This window comes from Martes martes (genome assembly GCF_963455335.1).
Source record: "Martes martes genome assembly, chromosome: 15".
Classification (NCBI taxonomy): domain Eukaryota; kingdom Metazoa; phylum Chordata; class Mammalia; order Carnivora; family Mustelidae; genus Martes; species Martes martes.
The window spans coordinates 67,606,558-67,630,091 of NC_137903.1; the positions used below are offsets into that span (position 1 = coordinate 67,606,558).

The 23,534-nt window shown below is 41.9% G+C and overlaps 1 protein-coding gene across 2 annotated transcripts; it reads right to left on the reverse strand.

The window, feature by feature from the left end:
- BLZF1 (basic leucine zipper nuclear factor 1) lies at positions 1-23,149 on the reverse strand. Of its 2 annotated transcripts, XM_080825029.1 has the most exons (8): positions 23,064-23,149; positions 22,024-22,097; positions 13,547-13,986; positions 11,822-12,021; positions 9,569-9,697; positions 6,885-7,104; positions 2,063-2,108; positions 1-738 (listed from the first exon to the last, which is right to left on the reverse strand). In XM_080825029.1, exons 2-8 carry the CDS (start codon positions 22,052-22,054, stop codon positions 728-730), a joined length of 1,077 nt encoding a protein of 358 aa, XP_080681155.1. In that variant the 5' UTR covers positions 22,055-22,097; positions 23,064-23,149; the 3' UTR covers positions 1-727. The 2 variants fall into 2 exon arrangements, with proteins under 2 accessions (XP_080681155.1, XP_080681154.1); XM_080825028.1 differs by lacking the exon at positions 1-738 and having other exon boundaries at positions 802-2,108.
- Positions 23,150-23,534: the final 385 nt, after the last annotated feature.

The following is a 23,534-nucleotide window of genomic DNA, read 5'->3' on the forward strand; positions in this document are numbered from 1 at the left end:
ATGACAGAGAGATGTGCACAAGAGAGAACACAAGCACAGGGGAGCTGGAGAGGGGGAAGCAGGCTCCCCGCCCAGCAGGGAGCCCCATGTGGGACTCGATCCAGGATGCTGGGATTATGACCTGGGCTAAAGGCAGATGCCCAACGACTGAGCCACTGGGGTGCCCTGTATGTTTAATTTTTTGAGGAACTCCAATACTGTCTCTAACAGTGGTTGAACCATTTTACATTCCCACCAGGAACGCACAAGGGTTCCAATTCTATATCCTTATCAACACTCATTTTCCTTCCTTGATCACAGCCATTGTAATGGGCATGAAGTGATATCAGTTTGCATTTCCTTAAGGATTAGTGATGCGGAGAGTATTTTGATATGCTTATTGGCATTTTGTGTATCTTTTCGTAGAGAAATTTCTTTCCATGTTTTCGCATTTTTTAATAAGGTTGTTTGATTTTTGGTTGCCGAGTTATAGATCCTTTATTCTAGATACTAGACCCTTATAAACCATATAATTTGCAAATATTCTCTCCCATTCTGTAGGTTGCCTTTTCATTCTGTGGATAGTTTCCTTTGATGTACAAATGTTTTTAATTTGGATGAAGATCAGTTCATCTATGTTTTATTTTGTTGGCTGTGCTTCCGGTGCCATATCCAAGAAATCACTGCCAAGTCCAAGGTCATGAAGCTTTTCCTCTATATTTTCTTCTAAGGTTTATAGTAAGCAAACCTAAAGGAAGGCTGATGAATCAATTATAAATAGTGTAAGTTAGACAAAGACTTGAAAAGCACATTAAATCAATATTCAAAATAAAGAATGTAGAGAAATTTATTGCCATTTCAAAGTATAACTCAGATGAATCAGACAAAAAAATCATTTAAGTTGACATTAAAATGTTATTTCACCAGATTTGTCTTTAGAAGATTACTCTTTTGATAGGCGATTCTGTACCTAATATAGGGTAATTTGGTATAAACATATTGTGGATATTTTTACAGGCTTAGAAAAGGGTGTTTTATGATGGTCCATCATAAACAAACAATAATACATATTAATATAAATTAATGATGGATTGCATTTTGAGTTTGTACAATGTTCTAGAAAGATCCCACTTTCTCCATTACATATCAAATTGGATAGTCCTATTGTGTTGCATTTGTCAAAATGAGCTCAGTAAAATCTATTCTATGTCAAGTCGCATCCATTCAAACTATGGAATTCCCCACACAAAACCAGCACGAGAATATGTTTTGCTCAAACACTTGCTAATGTGGCTATAAAATACTTCTAATTTTCCTAACATATAGCATTTAGTTTTAAAATATTAGTCCCTTCACCCATACTATTTCCATAAGCAGACTTTGTAGTCCAAAATAAATCCCCAAAAAGGGAACGGACACGCTCTCCACCCCTGCCCCTGCCAGTGGGGACCAGAAAAATTCTCCCGTCAAGGGCCAGATAGGAGATTTTAAGTTTTGCAGCCATACGAGCCCTACTGCATCTGTTCAGTTCTGCTGTGGTGCCCAAAAAACCCAAGCCCGGCAACCACAGACAACAGTAAACGAATGGGTGTAGCTGCACAGGAGCCGCCCTGCATTAGAGTTAACAATGGAATCTGCTCATCTTAAACACACGGCAAGATGTAACTTAGGGCCTAAAATAAAGATAGGATCTTCTTCTTTCAGGATCCTTTAGGACAAGCATCATGGATGTCTGGAAAGTATCATCTATAAATATATCTACACAGTTTCACTCTTTTCTTACCCTGAGGTATTTATTAAGAAAGGGTAATCTGTGGTCCGGTACATGAAACATCGCTGGGGATATACAGTACTGAGATAGAAAGTGACATTCTACCACTGTAAGACTCCAGCTCCCAAATAATAATGACTCTTGGGTAAGAAGCAAGTGCCGTCTTGTTATGTTAAAGGACAGTAAGTTCTCCCTGGCAGTGATTGCAGCAATTGAAAGTTATATTTTCATATCTAGTATAGGGATGAAATCGTCCAATATTTTTCTTTGCAGCAAGTAAGGCAGTTGGTGAAGACTCAGAAAAAGGATTACCAGGTGAGCTTTCTGTACAGGTAACTGGATCCAAAATGCGTAGAACCTAAGGAAAATAAGAAGTAATGTCAGGTGTATGCCGTAGGGACTCTAAAACCTTTGGTTTTATTGATGTAGAACTACCTCTAAAGCCCCATTTCATTTATATGTAACTACCACAAAAAATAACATCTGAGTGATGAATGTGATTGGTTAGAGAACTTATAGCTTTTCCAGAAAGCTCTAAATTTAACAACGGTATCTAATTATCACCTAGGTTACCTATTTTCCAAAAATGATGAAATTAATGTTCTTTATGGATATTGGCGGAAAAAGTATGAAAACACAGAGAAAATATGGTTATATCCAGGCTACCTTAAGTGATGTCAATTTTTTTTTTTAAAGATTCTATTTATTTATTTGTCAGATGGAATGAGCACAGGCACACAGAGTGGCAGGCAGAGGCAGAGGGAGAAGCAGGCTCCCTGCTGAGTAAGGAGCCCGATGTGGGACTCCATCGTAGGACGCTGGGATCATGACCTGAGCCGAAGGCAGCTGCTTAACCAACCGAGCCACCCAAGCGTCCCCAAGTGATGTCAATTTTTAATCCTTAACCAAAAAGCACCCACCATCTCTCCTCTATGATCTTTCATTCAACTGTCTAGAATCAGGATTGTGCATTCTTCTAATGAAATGCTATTTCAAAGTTTTTAATCATTTATTTGTAAAATCAATAGTTTTTTATTTCTCTATTTCTAATGTATATGCCATCTTTTATGCTAACAATCACATTCCTGTTTCTTGGATTTCACGGACACCACGCTCTCCTAATTCTGCTCTGACTTGTTCTGCTGTTTCCTTTACTGAGACCCACAACAGGAGGATTTGGGTTGAAATCCTGGGTTGCGCTGGAAAAAACTCTCCAATTAAGGGCAAAGATAACATGCTTGCTCAAAGCTCCTGTATCTCACGTTTATATTCTCCCAGCGATCCTCACATGAGGTGGATGGGTTATGGGGCAAATGAGGTAGGCACTACAGTTGGAAAGGAACCGTGAAAAGCAGTGGCGTAAAGAACTTTCTCTTTTTTTAAAGTAGGTCTATGCCCTATGTCAGGAGCTTCCAGACATGGCTGGATATGTCTATTTCTCTCGCTCTCATGTCGTCCAGCAGTGTTTTTTCCTTCTAAGTTACTACCATGCCCAAAGAACTATTGTTAATTTAAGAACGTCCTGGCACTATTTAAGAGCCAGCATTCTATTTTAGGACCTCTATTTTTCAAATATATTGCTGTTTTTTTCCATTGAATTTTTGAGATCTCTTTCTGTAAAATGTGGTTGGGTGTTAGGAGACAAAGATGATGGGCTTAAAGTTGCTTATAAATTTGGAAGGGAAAATAAAAGTACGGAAATACTCCCTATATGCTATTAGGTTCTATGTCTGTAGAGAAAGAAACAAAATACTGAAGGAGCACAGTGAAAGGAGACAGATAGGTTTCTAGATTTTAGCTTGGAAGTGATGGGGAAGGTTTAAGCAGGGTGCCTTTCCGGGAAATCATGCTGTACATGCTGGAAGACAGGGGTAAGGGCAGGCATTAAAAGTAGCCAGAGGACCTCTGCCTTCAGCTCAGGTCATGATCTCAGGGTCCTGGGATCGAGCCCCACATCGGGCTCCCTACTCAGTGGGGAGCCTGCTTCCTCCTCTCTCTGCCTGCCTCTCTGTCTACCTGTGGTCTCTGTCTGTCAAATAAATAAAAAAAAATCTTTAAAGAAAAAAAAAGTAGCCAGGGGAAGAACAAAGAAGATTACTGCAGTAAACTAGCTAAGAAATGATAACCTTGAAGCAATGGGGCTGGCAGGCTCTGTCATTCATTAACTGAGAGAACAGTTAGACTGGATAAAGGATTAGGAAAAGGGGATTTTAGGCCAACCCCTGAGGATCCCGAGTAGCACATGGTAAAACAGAAGGGTCAGAGAAGAGAAAAGCCAGGAGGGTGTGCAGCTATAGAAGCCGCGAGAAGGGCGTGTTCAAGAAAGGTGGGGCAGTCAGTTACACCGCCGGCTACCGGCAGCGCTGAGGAGGCAAGGACACGGTTTCCCGACAAGGGGAACAGAGTGTGGAGACAACGAGCGTAGTTCTGGGTCCCAGTTCTGGGTCCCGATTCATTATGTACACAGCGGAGCACCTACTCGATGTGTGAAGAATTACCGTGCCAGACCCTGAGGAAACACAAGATACAGGCCTCGCCCTCAAGGGGCTTCCAGTCGGGGGAGAGCGGGCGAACCCAGTAATTACTGTGACACGGTGACCACACAGTGGAAGCCTGCGGAAGGACCGTCTAAGCGTCTAAGCGTGCCGGTGAGATGCGGGCCGGGCGGCTGCTCAAAGGCAGGGAGGGCCGGGGAGGGCGGTCGGGCGGAAGCAGGAACAGAGGCCTGAGATACAACGGCACGTGTGTGCAGTGAAAAGTGGTTGATGCCGCTGGGGTTTGAAGAGCAGGCCGTGGGGACACCCGGCTCGTCCCCTTGAGAGGAGGAGATGCAGTAACGGTTTCTGAAAAGCTTTCTACACAGTGTGGAAGAATGGGGAGTCCAGAATGAGGGAGGACGGGATCTGTCTGAACAGGAGTACCAGCACAAGTGGATGTTTCTTTTTTTTTGGAGGACAGTCTGGAGGCAGGTAGAAAGCACGGGTCGGTACCAGTGAGGAGGCTAGGCAATAATTAAGGCTGGAGGGCAGGTGTGTGAACTTGGAAGCGAGGCTAAATTAGAAGGATCCAACGGGATTTGTAAAACCAACAAGATTACGGGGATGAAGAAAATAAAATAAAAATGGTAACTACCATTTACTGAGAAATTACTAATATACTGGAATCCGCTATGAGCTTTACACACGTTATTTTACACACGTTATTATGAAGTCCTCAAAACATCTATACAGTGGTACAGTTTACCACGATAGGGAGTAGAGGAGGAAAGGGGGTTCTTGTTCTTCTTTCTCAGGGGAGGGAAGATAACAGATATAAAAGTGAGGAGAGAAGAGGTTGTCCTATTGTCAGCTATCTGAGACGTGTCTATGGAGATGTCTTGCCGGGTGTGTCTCTTAAACCCAGAAAAAAATGTCTCTGTTGAAGAAGTCCCAAGCATAAAACCATGGGACTAGGACAGTCCCTAGAGAATCTAGGAAGTCTGTCATGAGAGGAAAGGCCCAAGAGTGGGCCCCAAAGGAGGATGCCTTGCCCGCTGCCAAATTCTGAAAAAGAATGGTCAGAGAAGGGGAGGCGCAGGCTGGGTCCCGCGCTGCGGAAACGCAGCGAGTCTGGAAAGCACGGCGAGCAAAGTCCTATGGAACAGCAGCACTTAGAGGAAAAAAGTTGATGAAGAAGAATTCTGAGAGGGCATATGACAGGACCAAGAAAGGAGCCGGTTACGGAAGTCAACGGGATACCAAGGCAGGAGTGCTGGTACACAGAATATGGTAACAAAGTATTTAAACATTCATGAGCTTTATTCGCACACGATTCGAGAGCGGTGGAGCTGGAAGCCACCGGGCAGTGACGGCAGGACTTGCGGAACGGCGGGCAGGGGAGTACACACAAGTGTGCACGGTGTGTCCAAGGTTCTCGCCCATAAAGGTGATAAGACCTTATCAGAGAACTTAGGATAATGGAAGATTTTTCTTTTTTAGATGAAGACACTTGGGTGTGTTATAAACCAAAGATGAAAGAGCCGACAGACAGAAGGGATGACCCGGAGAGGCCTGCTGAGCCTGGAGGGGCGCTGCGCTTTGGACAGGAGGGACGTCTCTTCCAGTGACAGAAATGTATTTAAGACCGGCTGCCATAAAGGTAGGCTTCTAGTTATCAAGTGGGACCTTGAAGAAATTTCCTGCCTCTGCCTTCTTTTTCTGTGAACTAGGAACCAAGGTCATCTGCTGAACGTGAGGTCACAGCTTGACAAGTGCAGGAACAAAAAAGGCCGACAGCTGAACTGACCAAGGACTGAAGGTCTCAGGGTACCCGAGAGAAGGATGGTAAGGGAACAAAGACACCCAAGAATGAAATCTAGGCAAGCTATGGCAGGAAAAGCAGCCAGGAGAGTGAGCAGACGAGATGAAGGAAAAAATGCAGGGATCAAGGGAATGAAAATTAAGTGATCACAGGGGTAATCAGAATAAAGAATCGGCTGGAAAAAAGGTTGAGAGTACAGGTCATGGGGCGAGGTGTTGAGCTGATTTTAAAAGTGGAACAGTTCTGGTTAAAGACAACGCCTACGATAGGAGATAGGAGTCAGATCCCGAAATGTATGGAAGTGACCTTGGCTCTGCTGGTAGAACCGGGAAACCACAGTATTTGACGGCTCATAGGCATGAACCCTGAATTCACCCAGGACTGTAGGTATCAGGGATGCATTATTTGATGCTGCAGTTTTTGGCACATTCATATCTATATATGGGTATTAACAAATAATTTCTGGTGTCAGAAGTAATCTATTATCTACTCATGATTGCTGAACTAAAAATTCTACCCTAGTTTTCATATCACAATGAACTCAAGTATAAGATTCTCAATGATTCAGTAGCTAAAAGAGAAGCCCTTTCAAAACAACTATATTTGCTCCTTAAGGACAGAGTAAAAATGTTTCAGGAACTGAAGCACAGAGGAAGACATAATTTTCTTCAAAATCATAAGCTCATTAGCATGAACATCAGGTTTAGATCCAAATAGGGTTTAGATCCCATAATTCCTAACTCCTAATGCCCAGCACTTTGCAATTTAACATACCACTTTTCAGTAAGAGGACAGTGTTAGAAGTTCCAGAGTCCACAAAAGAGAAATATTTTACCGTTTCAGCCATTTTTTCTGCTGGGGTGCTGCAGAATTCAACCGTTGATGGTATCTTTTTTTGATTGTTAGTGCCAACATTTCCGAGAAGATGAGCATTTACTGCTTTTGCCAACTTGTGATTTGTTAATGCTAGTTCTGCTGTGGTGTAAGGTTGTGTACTAGGGTAGTAAGTTTGCTCTCTTCCCCACTGCAAGGACACCAGGAGCTCCTCCAATAATCTGCACAGAACACACAGGAACACTGAATATTAATAAGAGGATAAAACATGAAAATCAAGAATACTCAGTAAATGAGAAACCTGACGTTCTTCTGAAGTCACATGGTACTGTCTCCTGCATCTTTTTCTCAGAGGTCAGTAAACTGGGAAATCTGGTAAAATAAGACTACAGGAAGCATTTATATATTTATCAGGTAATTATCTGGAAATCATTCAGCAAACATACTTCCGAACTGCCCCAGTTTTTTGGTTGTCATATTTTAGTACAGGTAAAATATGTTAGTACACTCACCTAGCAGTGCTAGGACTATTGATTGGACTTGTGTCTGTCACTTGTTTTTTCATGAGTTACATTAATGGATTTCCCCTTGATAAACCAACTTACAAATCGTGGGATAAGATGTACTTGGCCATGATATGTAAGAATATATATATATTTTTATGTGTTATTAGGACTTTCACATCTATGTTCATTGGAAATGCTGGCCTGTAGCTTTCTTCTAGTATCTCTGTCTGGTTGTGGTATCAAGATAATGCTGCCGCATAAAGTCAGTTGGAAATTATTCCCTTCTCCTGTTTTCTAGAGGAGTTTGTGTCAATTTGGCTTTATTTCTTCCGTAGTTGTTTGCTTCAGTAAATCCATTTATGCCTGGAGTTTTCTTTACTGGAAGGTTTTTAACTAAAAATTCAATCACTTGGATTGATCAGGGCTATTCAGGCTGTTTACCTTGAGTACCCTGTGGTAGTTTAGTGTCTTCTAAGGACTCTGTACAGTTGTTCATAATATCCGCTTATCATCTTTTTATGTCTATAGAATCTAGGTAATATACCCCCTTCCTCATTCCTGATACTGGTAATGTGGTTGTTTATTTTTTTTTCTCTGATCATACTGCTTCGAGGTTTCTTAAATTTATCTCTTCAAAGAACTAGCATTTGGCTTTCTATTTATTTCTGCTCCCATTATTATTATTTTCTTTTGTCTGCTTAATTTGCTCTTTGCATTTCTTAAAGAGGAAGCTTATATTACCAACAGAACCTTTCTTCTTTTCTACAATGAGCATTTAAAGCTATAAATTTCCCTCTAAGCACTCCTTTAGTTGCCTCCCATGAAATCTGATATTTTGATAAACAGTTTACCTTTGACCAACATGGGTTTGAACTATGTGGGTTCATTTAAAGGCCAATTTTTTTGATAGATACAGTATAGTACTGCAGATGGATTCTCTTCCTTATGATTTTATTTTACTATATTTTTTCTCTTCCTCATGATTTTAGTAACAATTTACTTTCTCCAGCTTACTTTATTCCAAGAATGCAGTATATAATAGGCAGAACATATAAAATACACGTTAATCAACTATTTATATCATCGGTAAGACTTGTGGTCAAGAGTAGCTGTAAGCAGGTACGTTTTTGGGGGAGTCAAAAGTTATACAAGGATGTTCAGCTGCATGGGGGGTCAGCCTCCCCAACCCCTGTGTTGTTCAAGGGTCGTCTGTATTATGTTTTCATTCTTATAATTTCCCATGATTTCTTCTACTTACTGATTTGATTTATAATAAATCAATTATAGTCCTGGACTTATGATGGTTTGATGAATGATTTTTTGACTAGTGATGGTGTGAAAATGATTAACATTTAATAAAAATTGTACTTTGAATTTTCACCTATTTCTTGTCTAGCAATATGAATACCATTTTTCTCCTGTTGCTGGGGAGTGGAAGCGAGCCATAGCCCCTACCGAGCTACATGGTAACGAGGGCAAACAACCGGTACAAGAGTTTTGTACCCATATAGCCGTTCTGTTGCGCACTTTCAGCGCACTGGTCAAATACCGAGGTGCCCAACACTCTGACAGACTGGGCTTTGTATTAGATGGTTTTGCCCAAGTTCAGGCTAACGTACGGAGCATGCTGAAGGTAGGCTAGACTAAGCCATGATGTTCAGTGGGTTAGGTGTATTGAATTAATTTTTGACTTACGACATTTTCAACTTACAATGAGTTTATTGGGTCGCAACCCCATTATAAGTTGTGGAAGATCTATGTACAGATGTACAAAGCACTTTTAAGGAAGACCATCAATTTTGATAGTTCCAGAGCACATAAAAGTAAACTCTAATACTGCAGAATAGTCCTTAAAAAGATCTCCTTCCAAAGGAAAGATAGGTGTACTTTATGGCTTCTACCAAAAATTATACAAAACTGCTATAACTATAACCAAAAACTACTTTTAAACCCAGAGATTTTTCCTATAATAGCTATAATTCATTCTCTCTCAATTAAGAATGTAAGAAGCATGTAGCCTTATTTTTTTAGTCTTCTTCCCTCCCTGGGCATCTATTTTAAAATGCTATTTGAAGAATATGCTCAATAAAAGTTATTAAATGTAGAAACACTGAAGAACTATAATAATGACGAAAGTTGCAAGAGAGAGAAGAGTTCGGAATGTGAACAAATGCTATACTTCTGTGTAGCTATCATTTCCTGACGAAACTGCTCCCGCTCACTCAGGAGATCTTGAATAGCACTCTGGGCATCGCGATTTTGACGCTGCAAACCTGCTCTGGAATTGGTTAACTCATCTGCCATCACCCTGGAAAAGACGAAAGTATCACATATAAATTCTCTGACGATAACACACTGTAAAGAAGTTACTATACTACCTTAATTTTCAAAAGCTTACGTAGAAGACTGAACACAGGCAAGTTACTTCTCTGTTTTTAAATCTTCACTAAAAGGTATTTAAAATATTTATGAACTTAGAACATATTGAAAGGATTTTAAAAATATTTGTTTCAAAATGACAAAGGTAAAGTTATTTAACTTTCCTATAGAGTGACTTTTAGAATGTACTTCAATCTTACTCTAGATGGATCAAATATTGAAAAAATTGATATTAATTAAATGTTTTTAAATACAGGAAATTTTAGAGGAAGCAAAAAAGAGTTGCTTTCTTATCACTCAGTTACCTTCTTGTCCTCAGAAAAATATTAAATAATACAGAAAGTCTTATGTAAAAGGGAAAGTAAGTCTTTCCTCCTGTCCCGATCCCCATACTTCACAAAATACCAATAAAGTTTCTTATGTATTTCTCCAGAAAAAAAAATTTATGGATACATCAACATAAAAGAGTATGTTAAAAATAAGTATACCCATTTTATTTACAAAAAAGGGATTATTTAATACAAAATTTTCTATGTCTTGTTTTTTCATCTAATAATCGTGTTTTTTTTTATATTAGCACATATAGAGTTATCTCTTTTTTAAAAAAAACAACAGCTTCATGTTTTCTTCTGATTGGATGTTTCAAAATTTATTTTACCAGTTCTCTATTAACAGAACTGATGCAAAGTTTTAAAGTATGCTTATTCAGCTGAAAATCTTAAAACTAAAGTCTCAGACCACAGTGATTACTGACCAAAGATTAAATTGGTTAAAATATTGTTAAAGCTGAGCTTAAGTTTTATTGCCCTTACAATGTTACTATCAGCATTGACAAGGATGTTAAGAAAGTTACATTTGCAATAATCTTTATGACACATGCACGATTTGTCTCTTAATGTGTTCAGTGAGCACGAACTTTCATTCTAAGTCAATAAACAGTACATTCCTTTCTCCACACCCATCCTATACAAGCATAATTAGAAAACAAAGACTTTAAGAGAGCAATCAATTACTGGAAAGTATCGCAGACATTAAGATATGAAGAAATACTTTCCTACAAATTTATTCATCACAATCATGATTCTTAAAGTTCAGCCTGGAAACATTTGGTGTTATGTAAGAAATCTCTAGATCACTGAACTTAAATCCACAGTTACTAAACTATGCGTGAAGCATGTGGCTAAGCGCCGGAAATACAAAGATGGATAATACCCAGACCCTGTTCTCCAGTCAGAGCTGGAAGGAAGGGGATAAGCAGACCCCGAATCACAATATATACAGAGTTTCCCAACGACCAGTGTGCCCACGGGCCTAGGGAAGGGCAATGGGGCTTTCACGTCTGTTGGGGAGAGTAGCCTCATCTATTACACCATACAAATAATTTTATTTTCCATTTGTGCATGTACAGAAAAAGGCTGGGAAGCTCTCACGTATAGTTAATACAGTTAAAAGAGCTATGAGAACAGAGCACGGAAGAGAAGCAATGTTTGAGTTTTCCAGATAGAAGCGGGGGAAATAGTTTTTTGCGGGAGGTTTTTATTTATTTTATTTATAAGAGGTCTGACTTTAATTTTCTTTTCTTTTCTTTTTTTAAGATTTTACTTTATTTGACAATTTGACACAGAGAGAGAGATCACAAGTAGGCAGAGAGGCAGGCAGAGAGAGAGGAGGAAGCAGGCTCCCCGCTGAGTGGGGAGCCCGATGCGGGGCTCGATCCCAGGACCCTGGGATCATGACCCGAGCAGAAGGCAGAGGCTTTAACCCACTGAGCCACCCAGGCGCCCCTCTGAGTTTAATTTTCTTAAACATTGTAGTAGTAGTGATTTCTACTACAGAGGAGTAACCTAGAATTCTGGAATGAGGGAGAATCTGATGATATCACTTTTTCATTTAGGGAGACTCTGTGACAGTCCACACACACTTATAAATACATGAAATACTTTGACAACCGGAGTCCCAAATTCTCACACTACCATTTACTTATTTGGGTTACGGTAAAAAATCTGATAGAGAAAAAGCTAGGAAATGAAATATTATTTAAAACAGAAAATACCTGCTTGCAAGGAATTTACTCCGCCACACGTCACACTGTATTGACATACGTTCCAGCTGTTCAGAGAGCTGAGCTGTGCTTTGACCTAGGGCTTCATTTTCTAAAATAAGCTGATTTTTCTCACGGGCTAGACGTTCAAAATGGTACTGAAGATCATCTCCAACGGAAGCCACTAGCAACTTCTTTAACTCTCGATTGACCTGGGAGAAAATTTGACTGTTACAACCAGCTTGAAGTAATGTCAGTGACTTTAATGTAGCAAAATGAAAAAAGAGAAACCGTGCTTCATGTGTATGGACCTCCATTCCTTAAAGTGTGTATCAAAAAGCAATATTACATATTTAAGTTTCATAATCTATATAAGCCATCTGTCTCTGTCTGCATATTTGTATCTTATAGTCTGCGGGATTATAAACTGAGCCTCTTCTAGTAAGAGTACCAACCATTATCACCAAAGTTACAAACTGCTTCCAGTCAACACCTGAAGGCAAAAAATTAGAAAACCAAACCAATAAATTTTGCCAAAGAATATGACGGAGAATGTTTTAGTGTTTTTAAAATCTATTTCAGTGTTTAAAAATTAATTTCTTTGTGCCACAGGATTTTTTTTTTTTTAGAGAGAGAGAGAAAGAGAGAGTATGAGCAGGGAGGGGCAGAGGGAGAAGGAAAGTGAGACTCTTAAGCGGCCTCCACAGCCACGGTGGAGCCTGACGGCGGGGCTCGATGTCACAGCCCTGAGACCACGACCCGAGTCGAAATCAAGAGTCCAGTGCTTAACCGACTGAGCCACCCACACACCCCGGTGCCACAGGTGTTCAAGAATTTAAGCAAAGGAAGCAATTTAGGCTATCTATAAGCATGTTTTTTTACTTTATCTAGAATGTGAAAAATTGAAACATAAATGTCTAATAATAGGTATTGATATATGGTGCAGCAACAGAAGAACACTGTTGGTATTAAAGATGGTGCTGTAATGGAATATTCTGAGACACAGGAAAATATTAAAAAAGGCAAAAATGAACTCAATGTGTATAATTACACATTTATAGCTAGACGGTACAATGACACGTGGTACTATTCTCGTTGTTTGTATTTTCTACAATAGTCACAAATAAATATACACTATTTTTATATTTAGAAGTTAGTTACTTAAGAAATATTAAAGACCTATTTGGATAAGAACCACTAACTATAGTGTCACTTATAAAGATAACGTCTAGCAAAAAGACGAAGGGTCTAAGAGAGAAACGAAGGGTGAGGAGTAAGGCAATGTTTACCAACGTGGAAAGCTGAAAGAAACCCAGCCAAGCACTACAGATCATTTTCCATTTACAATGAAGATACCAATGCTTACCAACCGTTCCCTTTATCCCAACTATGATGTCTGCATAAGCAAAAATATTTGGAGCTTATGGATCCTTAAAAGAGGAATTGTTAACTAGACAACTTCAAAGTCTAACTTGGTCTGAAATTTTATAAACTACGACTTCCTTTACACCTTAGAGGTGGTCTTGTCCGAAGCACCACGCACATCCATCTTCAACTTGAGAGGACAAGTTCCCGACATATACTAGTTCTACTAGCGGGGCTGAGGGAGAAAGAGAAATCGGAGAGGAAACTTTTTAGAGAAATGACAAGCCAAGACAAAGGACATTCCAAGAGGAAATACAGTTTTCTGACACGTGCGCTCAGAAGGTGCAGGTGTAAAGAGCCGCTTGTTCTTACCTCTGTCTGTACTCTGAGCTGGTTTGAAAGACCCTCTCTGTCCTGCAGTAACCTCCTTTCAGAGTTCTTGAGCTTCTCCAGTCGATTCTTAACCTCCGAGAGTTCCCTTCTGGGTTCTACAGTTCCCTCTGACTGGCCGGGGAGCTCGCCCCTATGATGTCCCCGAGACTTCCCCTTTGCGTTCCTGCTGGGGACATCACGGGATATAGCAGCTTTGGGAACTAATATCCTTATGGCTTCAACTCCCACCGCTTTTTCAGTGAGAACCTTCCCGAGCCGAAGGACCGCTGGGCTCTCGCCTGGAACCGCTTTCTCCCGCGGGTTCTGAGGGCCGGGCTGCCTGGCGGGCGGGGCTGCGGAGGTCACGTCCACAGCCTCAGGCGGCTCCTCGGTTTCCCTGCCATCTCCTGCTCCTCGGACTGGGGCTGGCGTAAGGGTGACTAGGAAAGGGAAAACAAAGCACAAGCTACTCGCTAAGAAGAAATGCCAAGGAAAATGCCAAGACATACTTTACCCGACATTCAGAATTACTGGAACTAAAAAGCACACAAAAAATTCAGAGGAGAAGTTAATTTTCAAAACAGGTGTCAATAAAAGATGGAAAAAGGCTCGAACTTCCTTAGGTAAATGGTTTCGCTCTTGACTTCTACTTCCTGGTATGACCCCGGGTAAACAACCGAACCGCCACGGGTCTCTACTTCGCGTTCCGGGAAGCGGGGATGGTACCGGCTGTGCCCCACGGCCGCGGCAGCAGAAGGTGCGGGAAGCTCAAGCACGTGGCACACCGGAGTCTGGGTTCCTAAGGGAAGCCTTCCTCTAAGCTTTCCAGATTCCGCTGGGTTCCCCATTCACGTGCACCTGCAGCAGAGATTCTGCATTTCTCCTTTTTTCTATCAAAATCGTAAATTGACTTTTTTCACCCCAGTGTAACTAGTTATGCAATGTCTGTGCCTTCCTCTAGAACCTAAGTCCCATGAGGGAAGGGATAAGTAACGTGCCTTGCACCCAGCACCGTTTGGCTGATAGACAGTAAATGAATGAAAACAAGGGGAGGGGCACAGGACGAGCACATACATCAATGGTTATGACGACAGTCTGAGTGGTCGCAGGCTGCAAGCATGCAGCGTGGTGCCTAATGTTGACCAGACACTGTCTGAGGTAGTGGGGATGTCTATGCTCAAGAAATTACTATCTAATTTAGGACATAGGATGTACACATAAAAAGATGACATGTATTACAGGTAATAGAAAGTAAGAGTACAATATGTGGTACAAAATTTCTACCAGAATTTTATTTCTACAGAAATGTTAACTAAGAAAAATCATGGACCAATCTTTAGTGAATTCATTACTATTATGTTTTTATATTTATACCTTCTAAGGCAAAGACAGGAAACAGAATTCCTAGTTAAAAAGAAAAAAAAGCCAAAGTAGCCTCAATTACTCTTAGCTATCAGTACTATGTTCTAATCAATTAAATATTAATTTTTAATGACTAATTAAATATTAATCATGTTTCACTGTAACCCATGAAGTCAGGAGATCAACTTGGTAAGAACAATAATAAGTAAGGTCTTATTAAAATTAACCTTTCCCAAGAATTTCTGAAGTACAAAGCCATACTAAAAAAAGGAGACCACATAACATAAACATTTTATCAAGCAAAGACTGTTGTCACCTTGATTCCTGAATTCTCGTCCTAGAAATGGAATGCTCCAGCAATAACCATAGGAAATGGTAAGCTTGCCCAGGATGATTTTTTTTTTTTTTAAATTACCTACAAAGGTCTTTTCTAGAAGGGAAATATCTAACAAAAAAGCCTTCTTTAGTTTTCTATTTTTTAACGAGCTTACTTTTTTCTTTCTCACAAACTTTGTTATACTGATGCAGAAACTACAGAGCAGAACAGATTATTTTCACACACACACAGGTACCCTCTTGTTCTGAACATTGCGTTATTAAAAAATACTAAGAAGAAAAAATTATGTATCTGCTCATTACTCTAAAATTAACTTTTCATTACTCCAAGTTTCTTCATTATTTTTGTATGTTTGTAATCATAATTAACTTTAGAAGCTCAATCTATTTTTCTATTTTGCCGCATTCTTCCTCTTTTTCATCTTATGACATTATTTCTTCGCGTTAATATAACATTATTTACTTATTATTCTGTTGTTGGGGATATTTATGCTTTTTTCCAATTTTTCATATAATAATGCTTTAGTGAATACTTTTGCCTATAGATTTTTCTCAACTTCTGGATTATTTTTGAATAAATTCTCAAGAATGGAATTAATGTGCCAGGTGAAGATCGGTTTTGTCAAACTGCCTCATGAAACAACTCTAGCAACGTATCAGCAGATCTATGCCTTACGTTCTTATTTAGTTTTATTTTCTGGTATGCTCAACCCGGCGACCTCATACAATAATCGAGACGTTAGTGCCAGAACGTGTGGTGTCTGGATGGTGCGCGGCCAGGGGGCACTCGGCAGAGGTCGGCCTGCACTGCTGCTGTTCTTTAAAAACCCGCATTAACTCTGCATCTTCACGAAAGGGAGAAAGCTGAAGTTATGTCATCAAATATAATTCTTCCGTTTTCTTATGCTCAAGTCTTAGGAAAGTGCTTCACTAGACTTTAGAACTATTTTTTCATTTAACAGATTTTTGGGGGGAGTTTTTCCTACTTCTGTAGCAGTGTACTGGGAATCTCGAGTTAGGTCAGAGAAGAGGCGGAAAGACGTGTGGTGTATACTGTGTTTCGTTTTGTTTTTTTTAAATTTTATTTATTTATTTAAACAGACATCACAAGCAGGGAGAGAGAGAGGAAGGGAAGCAGGCCCCCCGCCGAACAGAGAGCCTGAAGTGGGGCTCGACCCCCGGACCCTGAGACCATGACCCGAACTGAAGGCAGAGGCCCCAACCCACTGAGCCACCCAGGCGTCCCACCGTGTTCTATTTAACAAAACATCTTCCATTAGAATAAAGTATTTTGTCATTTCCATACTGAAAGTTCGCTTGCGACTTAGGACTAACTCCACCTTCAAAAAGATGAACAAAGGAGCGACTTCAGAAAGTGAAACAGAGTCTGGTATTTCAGGTCACGATGCAACACATCAGCACTTGGGAGATCTGCCACTGAACGGTTTCAGGAATGAAGGCCTGCTCCCATGTTCTTGAAATCTGCTTTTTAAAAAATTCTAACTCTATCTAAAGCAAATTTAATTGTCACTAAGACATTCTGTCATTTACGAAGTGATGCTGAATCATGAATTAACTACAGATTAATTAAAAAAACAACAAAAAGACAAACCGGAGCCAGACCACTCAGGTCCACTGAAGCCGAAGAAGAAAGAAGCAGGTGTGATGCCCTGTGGTGACTAAACAGAATTTTTAGGAAAATCACAACATTGCTGAGTCGGAATTTTAGGTAGTGGAGATTCAAGAACAAATCAAGTAGACACTGCGAAATTTAAAAGGCAAAGGAACATTGACAGGTATTGAAAAGAAACCTCTTCCCAAAGAAAATACATCATAAAATGCCAGTGAAGCGATTCTATTAACTTGGTTCAGCCTTGGTTTACTCCTGATTTTTTACATCAACCACCGTGACTTACTCAAGCACCTACGGGCGCGACAGCTGCACAACACAGGCCATGGCAGCTGTCGCAACTCAACTCGGGAGTAATGCGCTTCTGGCTAATGCGTGCAGGCCAGGAGGGGAGTGGGAGTCCCGGCTTTCCATCTTCTCACCGGGTAACTGGTCATTGTTCTGCTTCCCTTATGACACACGCAGAAACCTTTATTACATACGGACTAAGCACAGTCCGGGACACACTCGGGAGCAGTCGGTCTCTTGGGGGAAGGCGATGATCTGTGGTACCAGCTCCACAATTAGGAGACGTGTGAGTAGAGCAAAACATCAGCCCCCATTCCCCACTCTTCGAAGGGGACCAACAGAACAATTCTGCGATTACATCAACAGCACTTCTACTTGTGATCAGTTATCAAAGAACAAAATGTGTCTCAGGTTTATGGCTCATTCTTCTGCCTTCCCCAAAGATTACTGAAATGCAGGGAAAGAACAAATGATACTCTGTAACAGGAGTGGACAAACTTTCCCCATAAAGGGTCAGATAAATATTTTAGGCTCTGCCGACCACGAGGCAAAATTGAGGGTAAGAGACAGGTACTTATACAAAGAAGAAAAATCATTTTCAGAGATGAAACTCAAATAAGAAATTGAGTATATTTTTTTTTGTTTTTTTGTAATATAGGTCTAATAATGAGAAGTACAGAATTCTTTTCTGTTTGGGATAACCCTTTGCTTAAGTGGGATTCAATGCTTCCCATCACCAAACTGATCTGTAAGTATTCTCAGGAGGCTGAGGGCCATGACTAGCCAACCCTTGCTCTAGAATACTGAGGCAAAAAGAATAGGATTTGGGGGCACCTGGGTGGCTCAGTGGGTTAAAGCCTCTGCTTTCGGCTCAGGTCATGGTCCCAGAGTCCTGGGATTGAGCCCCGCATCAGGCTCTCTGCTCAGCGGGGAGCCTGCTTCCTCCTCTCTCTCTGCCTGCTTCTCTGTCTACTTGTGATCTCTGTCTGTCAAATAAATAAAGTCTTAAAAAAATAGGATTTTATAGTCTGTCATTAAAGAAATATTTCTCCTTTTTTTATAAAACTGCAAATCTAAGAAGACAGATTCTCCAAGTCCATTGGAAGGTGAAGTAGAAAGAACACTAGACTGGGTCAAAATACCTTAGGTCCTATTTGCCACACATTGTGTGACTTCGGGCAGATCACTTACCCTTACTCTCCTCTCATCCCTCAGTGCTTTCAGAACAATGCAAGTATCAGAGTGTCTTAATATAATCTGTTTTTCCTCACAGACTGGACTGCTGGGAGCTCCACAGGACAGGGTCTGCCTCCCAACCTCTGTATTATTAGCTTAAGGAAATGGTGCTTGGAACAGAAGAGTAAGTGCTTTCTGAAGTTCATCAATGTTCATATGCTACTGAGATTTCATTTTAACATCCACTAACTCATTTAAAAACTGCTCACCCTGTTTTCCCTCTACACCAGAGCATTAATTCCTAACTCAGTTATAGTCTGACAAACTTTTCAGAATATACACAGATTCAGCTAGCAAACAGCGAAACAGTTTAGGGATTGTCACTCAGTAATTTCCAATCAATCTCTATATATATGTGTGTGTGTGTGTATAAAGATTTTATTTATTTAGTTGAGATAGAAAGTGGGGCAGAGGGAGAGAGAGAAGCATGCTCCCCACTGGCAAGGAGGCCAATGAGGTGATCAATCCCAGGACCCTGGGATTGTGACCTGAGCTTAAGGCAGACGCTTAACCGACTGAGCCACCCAGTCGCAAAAACAATATTCTTTTTAAGGTCAGCATTTAGTAAGATTTAGTTACCACTTAGTAAGGTGTAGTTACTATTAAATTAGAAATCATGTTAAAGACAATAGACTTAAGAGTTAGGCCCATGTTCACTGACACAGAATCCAAACATTCCTTCTGTCACAGGCCCACGAGTAAATAGTTCCCTGGTCAAGCGAGCGGGGACGGGGCTGAGCACTCCCTCGCTCTGCCGCTTCACAGTGTGCATTAGTGTGCTAGAGGCTCTGGGAGTCCCATGATGTACTCCCTCCTTTAGTCCAGAATTTCCCATATTTATCTGCCCAGGGATTCCTTCTTCACCTAATACCTGTTATTCCACAGAAAGAGTGTTAAAGTTAGGCTATTTTATGTGATTCTAAATATTTAAATGTCTCAGCTTTTCCTACTTGGTTTACTTTCACTAAACGGTCTGACTTCAATACCTGTAATTTTAATCTTGCTCTCAAGAACTTTTAGGATTCAAATCCTCATTTTTGAATTTTTCTCTTTATTACATGTTTCCCATTCAAATGAAGTCCTAGCAACTGCGCACCCCTCTCATGGTGACAGTTTTGCTCAAATGTCCACTGAGAAGAAGTTCTGTTGCTATAAACCAATGTTCCTTTTCTTGTGAGGCAGTTATAGGAAGCGCAGGCAAATGACAGATGTCAACCATGGTAAGTGCACCTGGTGTTAGGCCATACAGTCCATGGAGCTTTCGTTCACTAACAATGGCTAACGTTAAACAAAAAGAGGACTAAGAGTTGAATTATGTACCTTACTGTAAAATTAAGATCAAATGAAATAATGTATGCGAAAGTGCTTTATAACTCTAATCCTCATTACAAACGGGTAAGAACAAATAAAAGACAATTACTTTCACAGAGGCCTTGCAATAACTAACTTTCAATCACTAATGATAATATTGTATTTAGGTTTTGTTTTTTGCCAAGCACCATGCTAATGACTTTCACCTTAGTAACCATTTAATTGCTCTACTTTTCATTAATCCCCAGTTTATTACTTTCATTACTCTCTTTGGTTTGCTTATTTGAATACTATGAAAGCTTTCTGGTGACTCTGAAATGCTGTTCACACAGCTGAATAAATTCAATTAAATATTATTGGCAGGATCTTTTCTTCTTTGCTTCCTAAACATTTAAATATACCCCTCCTTTTAACAAGATTTTATTTATTTATTTGAGAAAGAGAGAAGGAACTCAAACACGGGGAGAAGGGCAGAGGGAGAAATAGACTCCCCACTGAGCAGGGAGCTGATGCAGGGTTTGGGCTCCATCCCAGGACCCTGGGGTCGTGACCCTAGCTGAAGGTAGATGCTTAATGTACTGAGCAACTCGGTTGTCCTGATTTAAATCCCTTTTAAAGAGTTTGCTGTTGGAGGTGTATTTGCCGCAAAGCTGGCTTCTAGAAAGTAGTTTCCCATCTCTCACTGACAGCCCCGACCTCCAGAACTCACTCCACCCAAGTCAGGAGCCCTCACTGTGGGATATGCTAATAATACCGTTACCAGTGCCTATGTGAACACGGTCAGTAAGCTATAAGGGTCTGAATCACAAGGGAAGAGATCTGGGTTATGGACAGATTTGGAAGTTGTTATTACAGATAATTACTGGAGCCCTGGGAGCAGAAGAGAAAGAGAGCTGAAACATATTAATATTTAAAAGATGACCCAGAAGGAGGATGAAAAAGAAACAGAAGATGTTGCTAGAGCAGTGGTGTCCAGTAGAACTTTCTGTAGTGATGGGAATGTTTTATATCTACATTTCCTACTGCAATAGCTACCAGCCACATGTGGCTAATGAGCACTTGAAATATGCTTGGGGTGACTTTGAGGAACTGAATTTTTAATTTTTAAAAATACTCATTTAAACTCAAATAGCCACATGTGGCTACTGCACTGGACCGTGAAGGGCTGAAAACAAGAGTGGTATCATTGAAATTAAGGAAAGAAAGTCTTTCAAAAGGTGGGAAGGATCAACATATGAAAGGTAGAGAACCAGAAAGTAAGACTAGTTAGCAAGTATTAGGAGTTGAATTGTGTCCCCCCAATGCAAATACTCATGTTCAAGTCCTCAACCTCCATACCTCAGAATGTGGCTTTAATTGGAAATAAGGTCACTAGAGAAGTAATTAGTTAACATGAGCTCATACTGGAGTAGGGTGGGCCCCTAATCCAGTACGACTGATGTCCTTATAAAAAAGGAAGAATTTGTACAGAGACACAAACATAGGGAGAAGGCCATGTAAACATAAAGGCAGAGATCAGGGCGATGCATGTACAAGCTAAGGCATACCAAAAACTGGGGAGCCTGGGTGGCTCAGCTAGTTAACGTCTGTGTTCTGCTCAGGTCATGATCCCAGAGACCGGGCACTGGGCTCCGTGCTCAGCGGGGAGTCTGCGTCTCCCTCTCTCTCTGCTCATTTTCCTCTGCTCAGCACCCCACCCCCCATGCTCACATGCTCACTCAAATAAACAAATAAAATCTTAAAAAAAAAAAAAAAGGGAATACCAAAAATGCCAGCAAACCACCAGAAACTAGGAGAGATGCCTGGAATAGATCCTTCCCTAGTGCTTTCAGAGGGAACATGGCCCTGCCAGCATCTTGATATCGGACTTGTAGTCTCCAGAACTGTGAAGCAGTAAGTTTCACTTGTTTAAGTTACTGTTTGTGGTGGTTTGTTACTGCGGGCCAAGCAAACCCACCCAACACCAAAAAGAAGTCTTTTGTACCTCCTCGCTTGTCCATCTACTTAAATCTTTAAAAAATATTGTTTACTGAACTCTTAATCTTCTAGTGGATAGAAAATATAGCTGCAAGACTTTGGTTTTACACTAAATGTTTAACAGGGTTTAACAGGAGTAATGAGCACTAACCCCGGGTGTTACTGTTCAGGTCGTCTAGGAGGACGGTGATGTCAACACCGCATTACAAAAGAGAGGAAACCTGAAACAGATTGTTCCCAAGAGCTCTAGGAGAGTTACTTGGCTCAAATCGCCTTCATCCTTTGGTCTTAAACTGCATGTTTTAAGTACAATTATCATCAAAAGAAGAACACTTACCTTTGGCTTCTAAACTTTCAAGAGTAGACATTTTTTAATCAATGAAAATGCACCTCAAAACTTCTACAAAAAGCCTAAAAGTGAATAAAATGAAAGAATTAATACCATATAAAGACATCCACTGAGTCCCTGTAAGTTAGAGGTTACAGTGTTCTGCTTGCTTCCGCACTTAGTACACACGCGTTTCACACGCAACGTCACAGGTGACACCGTGAAGGCTGACGAAGGCCTCAAAACACTACGGGCGGTTCGCTTTCCGGTTCATTTCGCTGCCTCACCGGGGAACGCTACCAGGCATGACTCCCGAATTTCGGGGGAGAAACTGCAGGGACGTCACTGCAGGGCTTCGCGTCACTGATAAGCAACAGGAACTAAAGTGATCACTTTCTCCAGGGACAGGAGCGACGCTAGTGTCCGCCACTGATTTGGTCACCGACTCAGAGAGAAGCTCCCGTTTGCGTTTAAACACACGACACAAACACTCAGGATTCCCAAGAAATACAAGTTTTCAGAAACGTGTGCGCGGTCTCCCAGCGCAGACGAGGCGTCGCCAGGGGCCGTGAGAAGGGAGGTCGCGCCGGGGCAGGGCCCCCAACGGCCACAACTGGTTTCGCCGTACAAGTAACCGATCTGACTCGGCACAGGGTCTTCGCGGACTACCCGCCTCCTCGTCCGGGGACAGGCCTCCGGGGGCGCCTGGGCAAGAGCAGGGAGCCCTGGCACTGCGCCCTGGGCGCACCGCCCCGCACCCGCCCCGCACCCGCACAGCGGGGTCCGTCCTCAGGCCCAGGCCCGGGGAGGGAGGGGACGGGAGCGGAGGGTGCGGAGCAGAGCAGAACGGACGGAGGGAGGGGAGCGCCCGACGGCGCGGCCCGGCCTGTCAGCTCTGCCGAAGCCGAAGCTCCGGCCGGGTCTCCACAGACACCCCTGCCCTAAATCCACAGCCTCCGAGCACCAAACTGCAAGCCTGGCCGCGCCCCTTCCCCACACCCTCCGCCGTCACACCGGCGGCCTCGCGGACCCCTCGCCCCGCTCCTTACTCTTCCGAGCTGAGGGTCGTGAGCTCCGCGCCGGTCTAGCCTCGCCCACTCCCGCTCAGCCCAAGCCGCCCCGCCCCCGCCCTCCGGACTTCCGGCGCTCTCGGCTAACCACATCCTGTTCCCCGGGGTTCGTTTCCGGAATAGTTTTCCGAAAGAGAAGGGTAAATACGCTCTGTGGGGTCGTAAAACTCGGGCAACCCCGCACACACGGTGGGAGGCGTCGTTGAATGGAAGATGGGCGGACGCCGACGGAAAATAAAGTAGAGACTATTCGGAGCTCCGGCGGCCTGGGCGCTTAACTTCCGGGTCACCTGTCAACCAACCCTAAGTGATGACGCCAGAAAGACCTGCGCAGTGTTCTGCCGCCCCAGGCGACGCCGTGGAGGGGCGGGGCCGGCGCGGTGGGCGGAGCTTCAAGTCATCCCAGCCATTAGGAACGAAGGGGCGGGGCGGTGGCGGCGCCGCACGTCC

Coding starts and splice junctions, on each gene's coding strand:
- BLZF1 (XM_080825028.1), bottom strand. CDS start 22,054: ATGTCTACTCTTGAAAGTTTAGAAGCCAAAG. Junction 9,698..11,821: donor AGTAAATTCCTTGCAAGCAG/GTATTTTCTGTT, acceptor CGTCTTTTCCAG/GGTGATGGCAGATGAGTTAA. Junction 7,105..9,568: donor GAAATGATAGCTACACAGAA/GTATAGCATTTG, acceptor TGTTCTGTGCAG/ATTATTGGAGGAGCTCCTGG.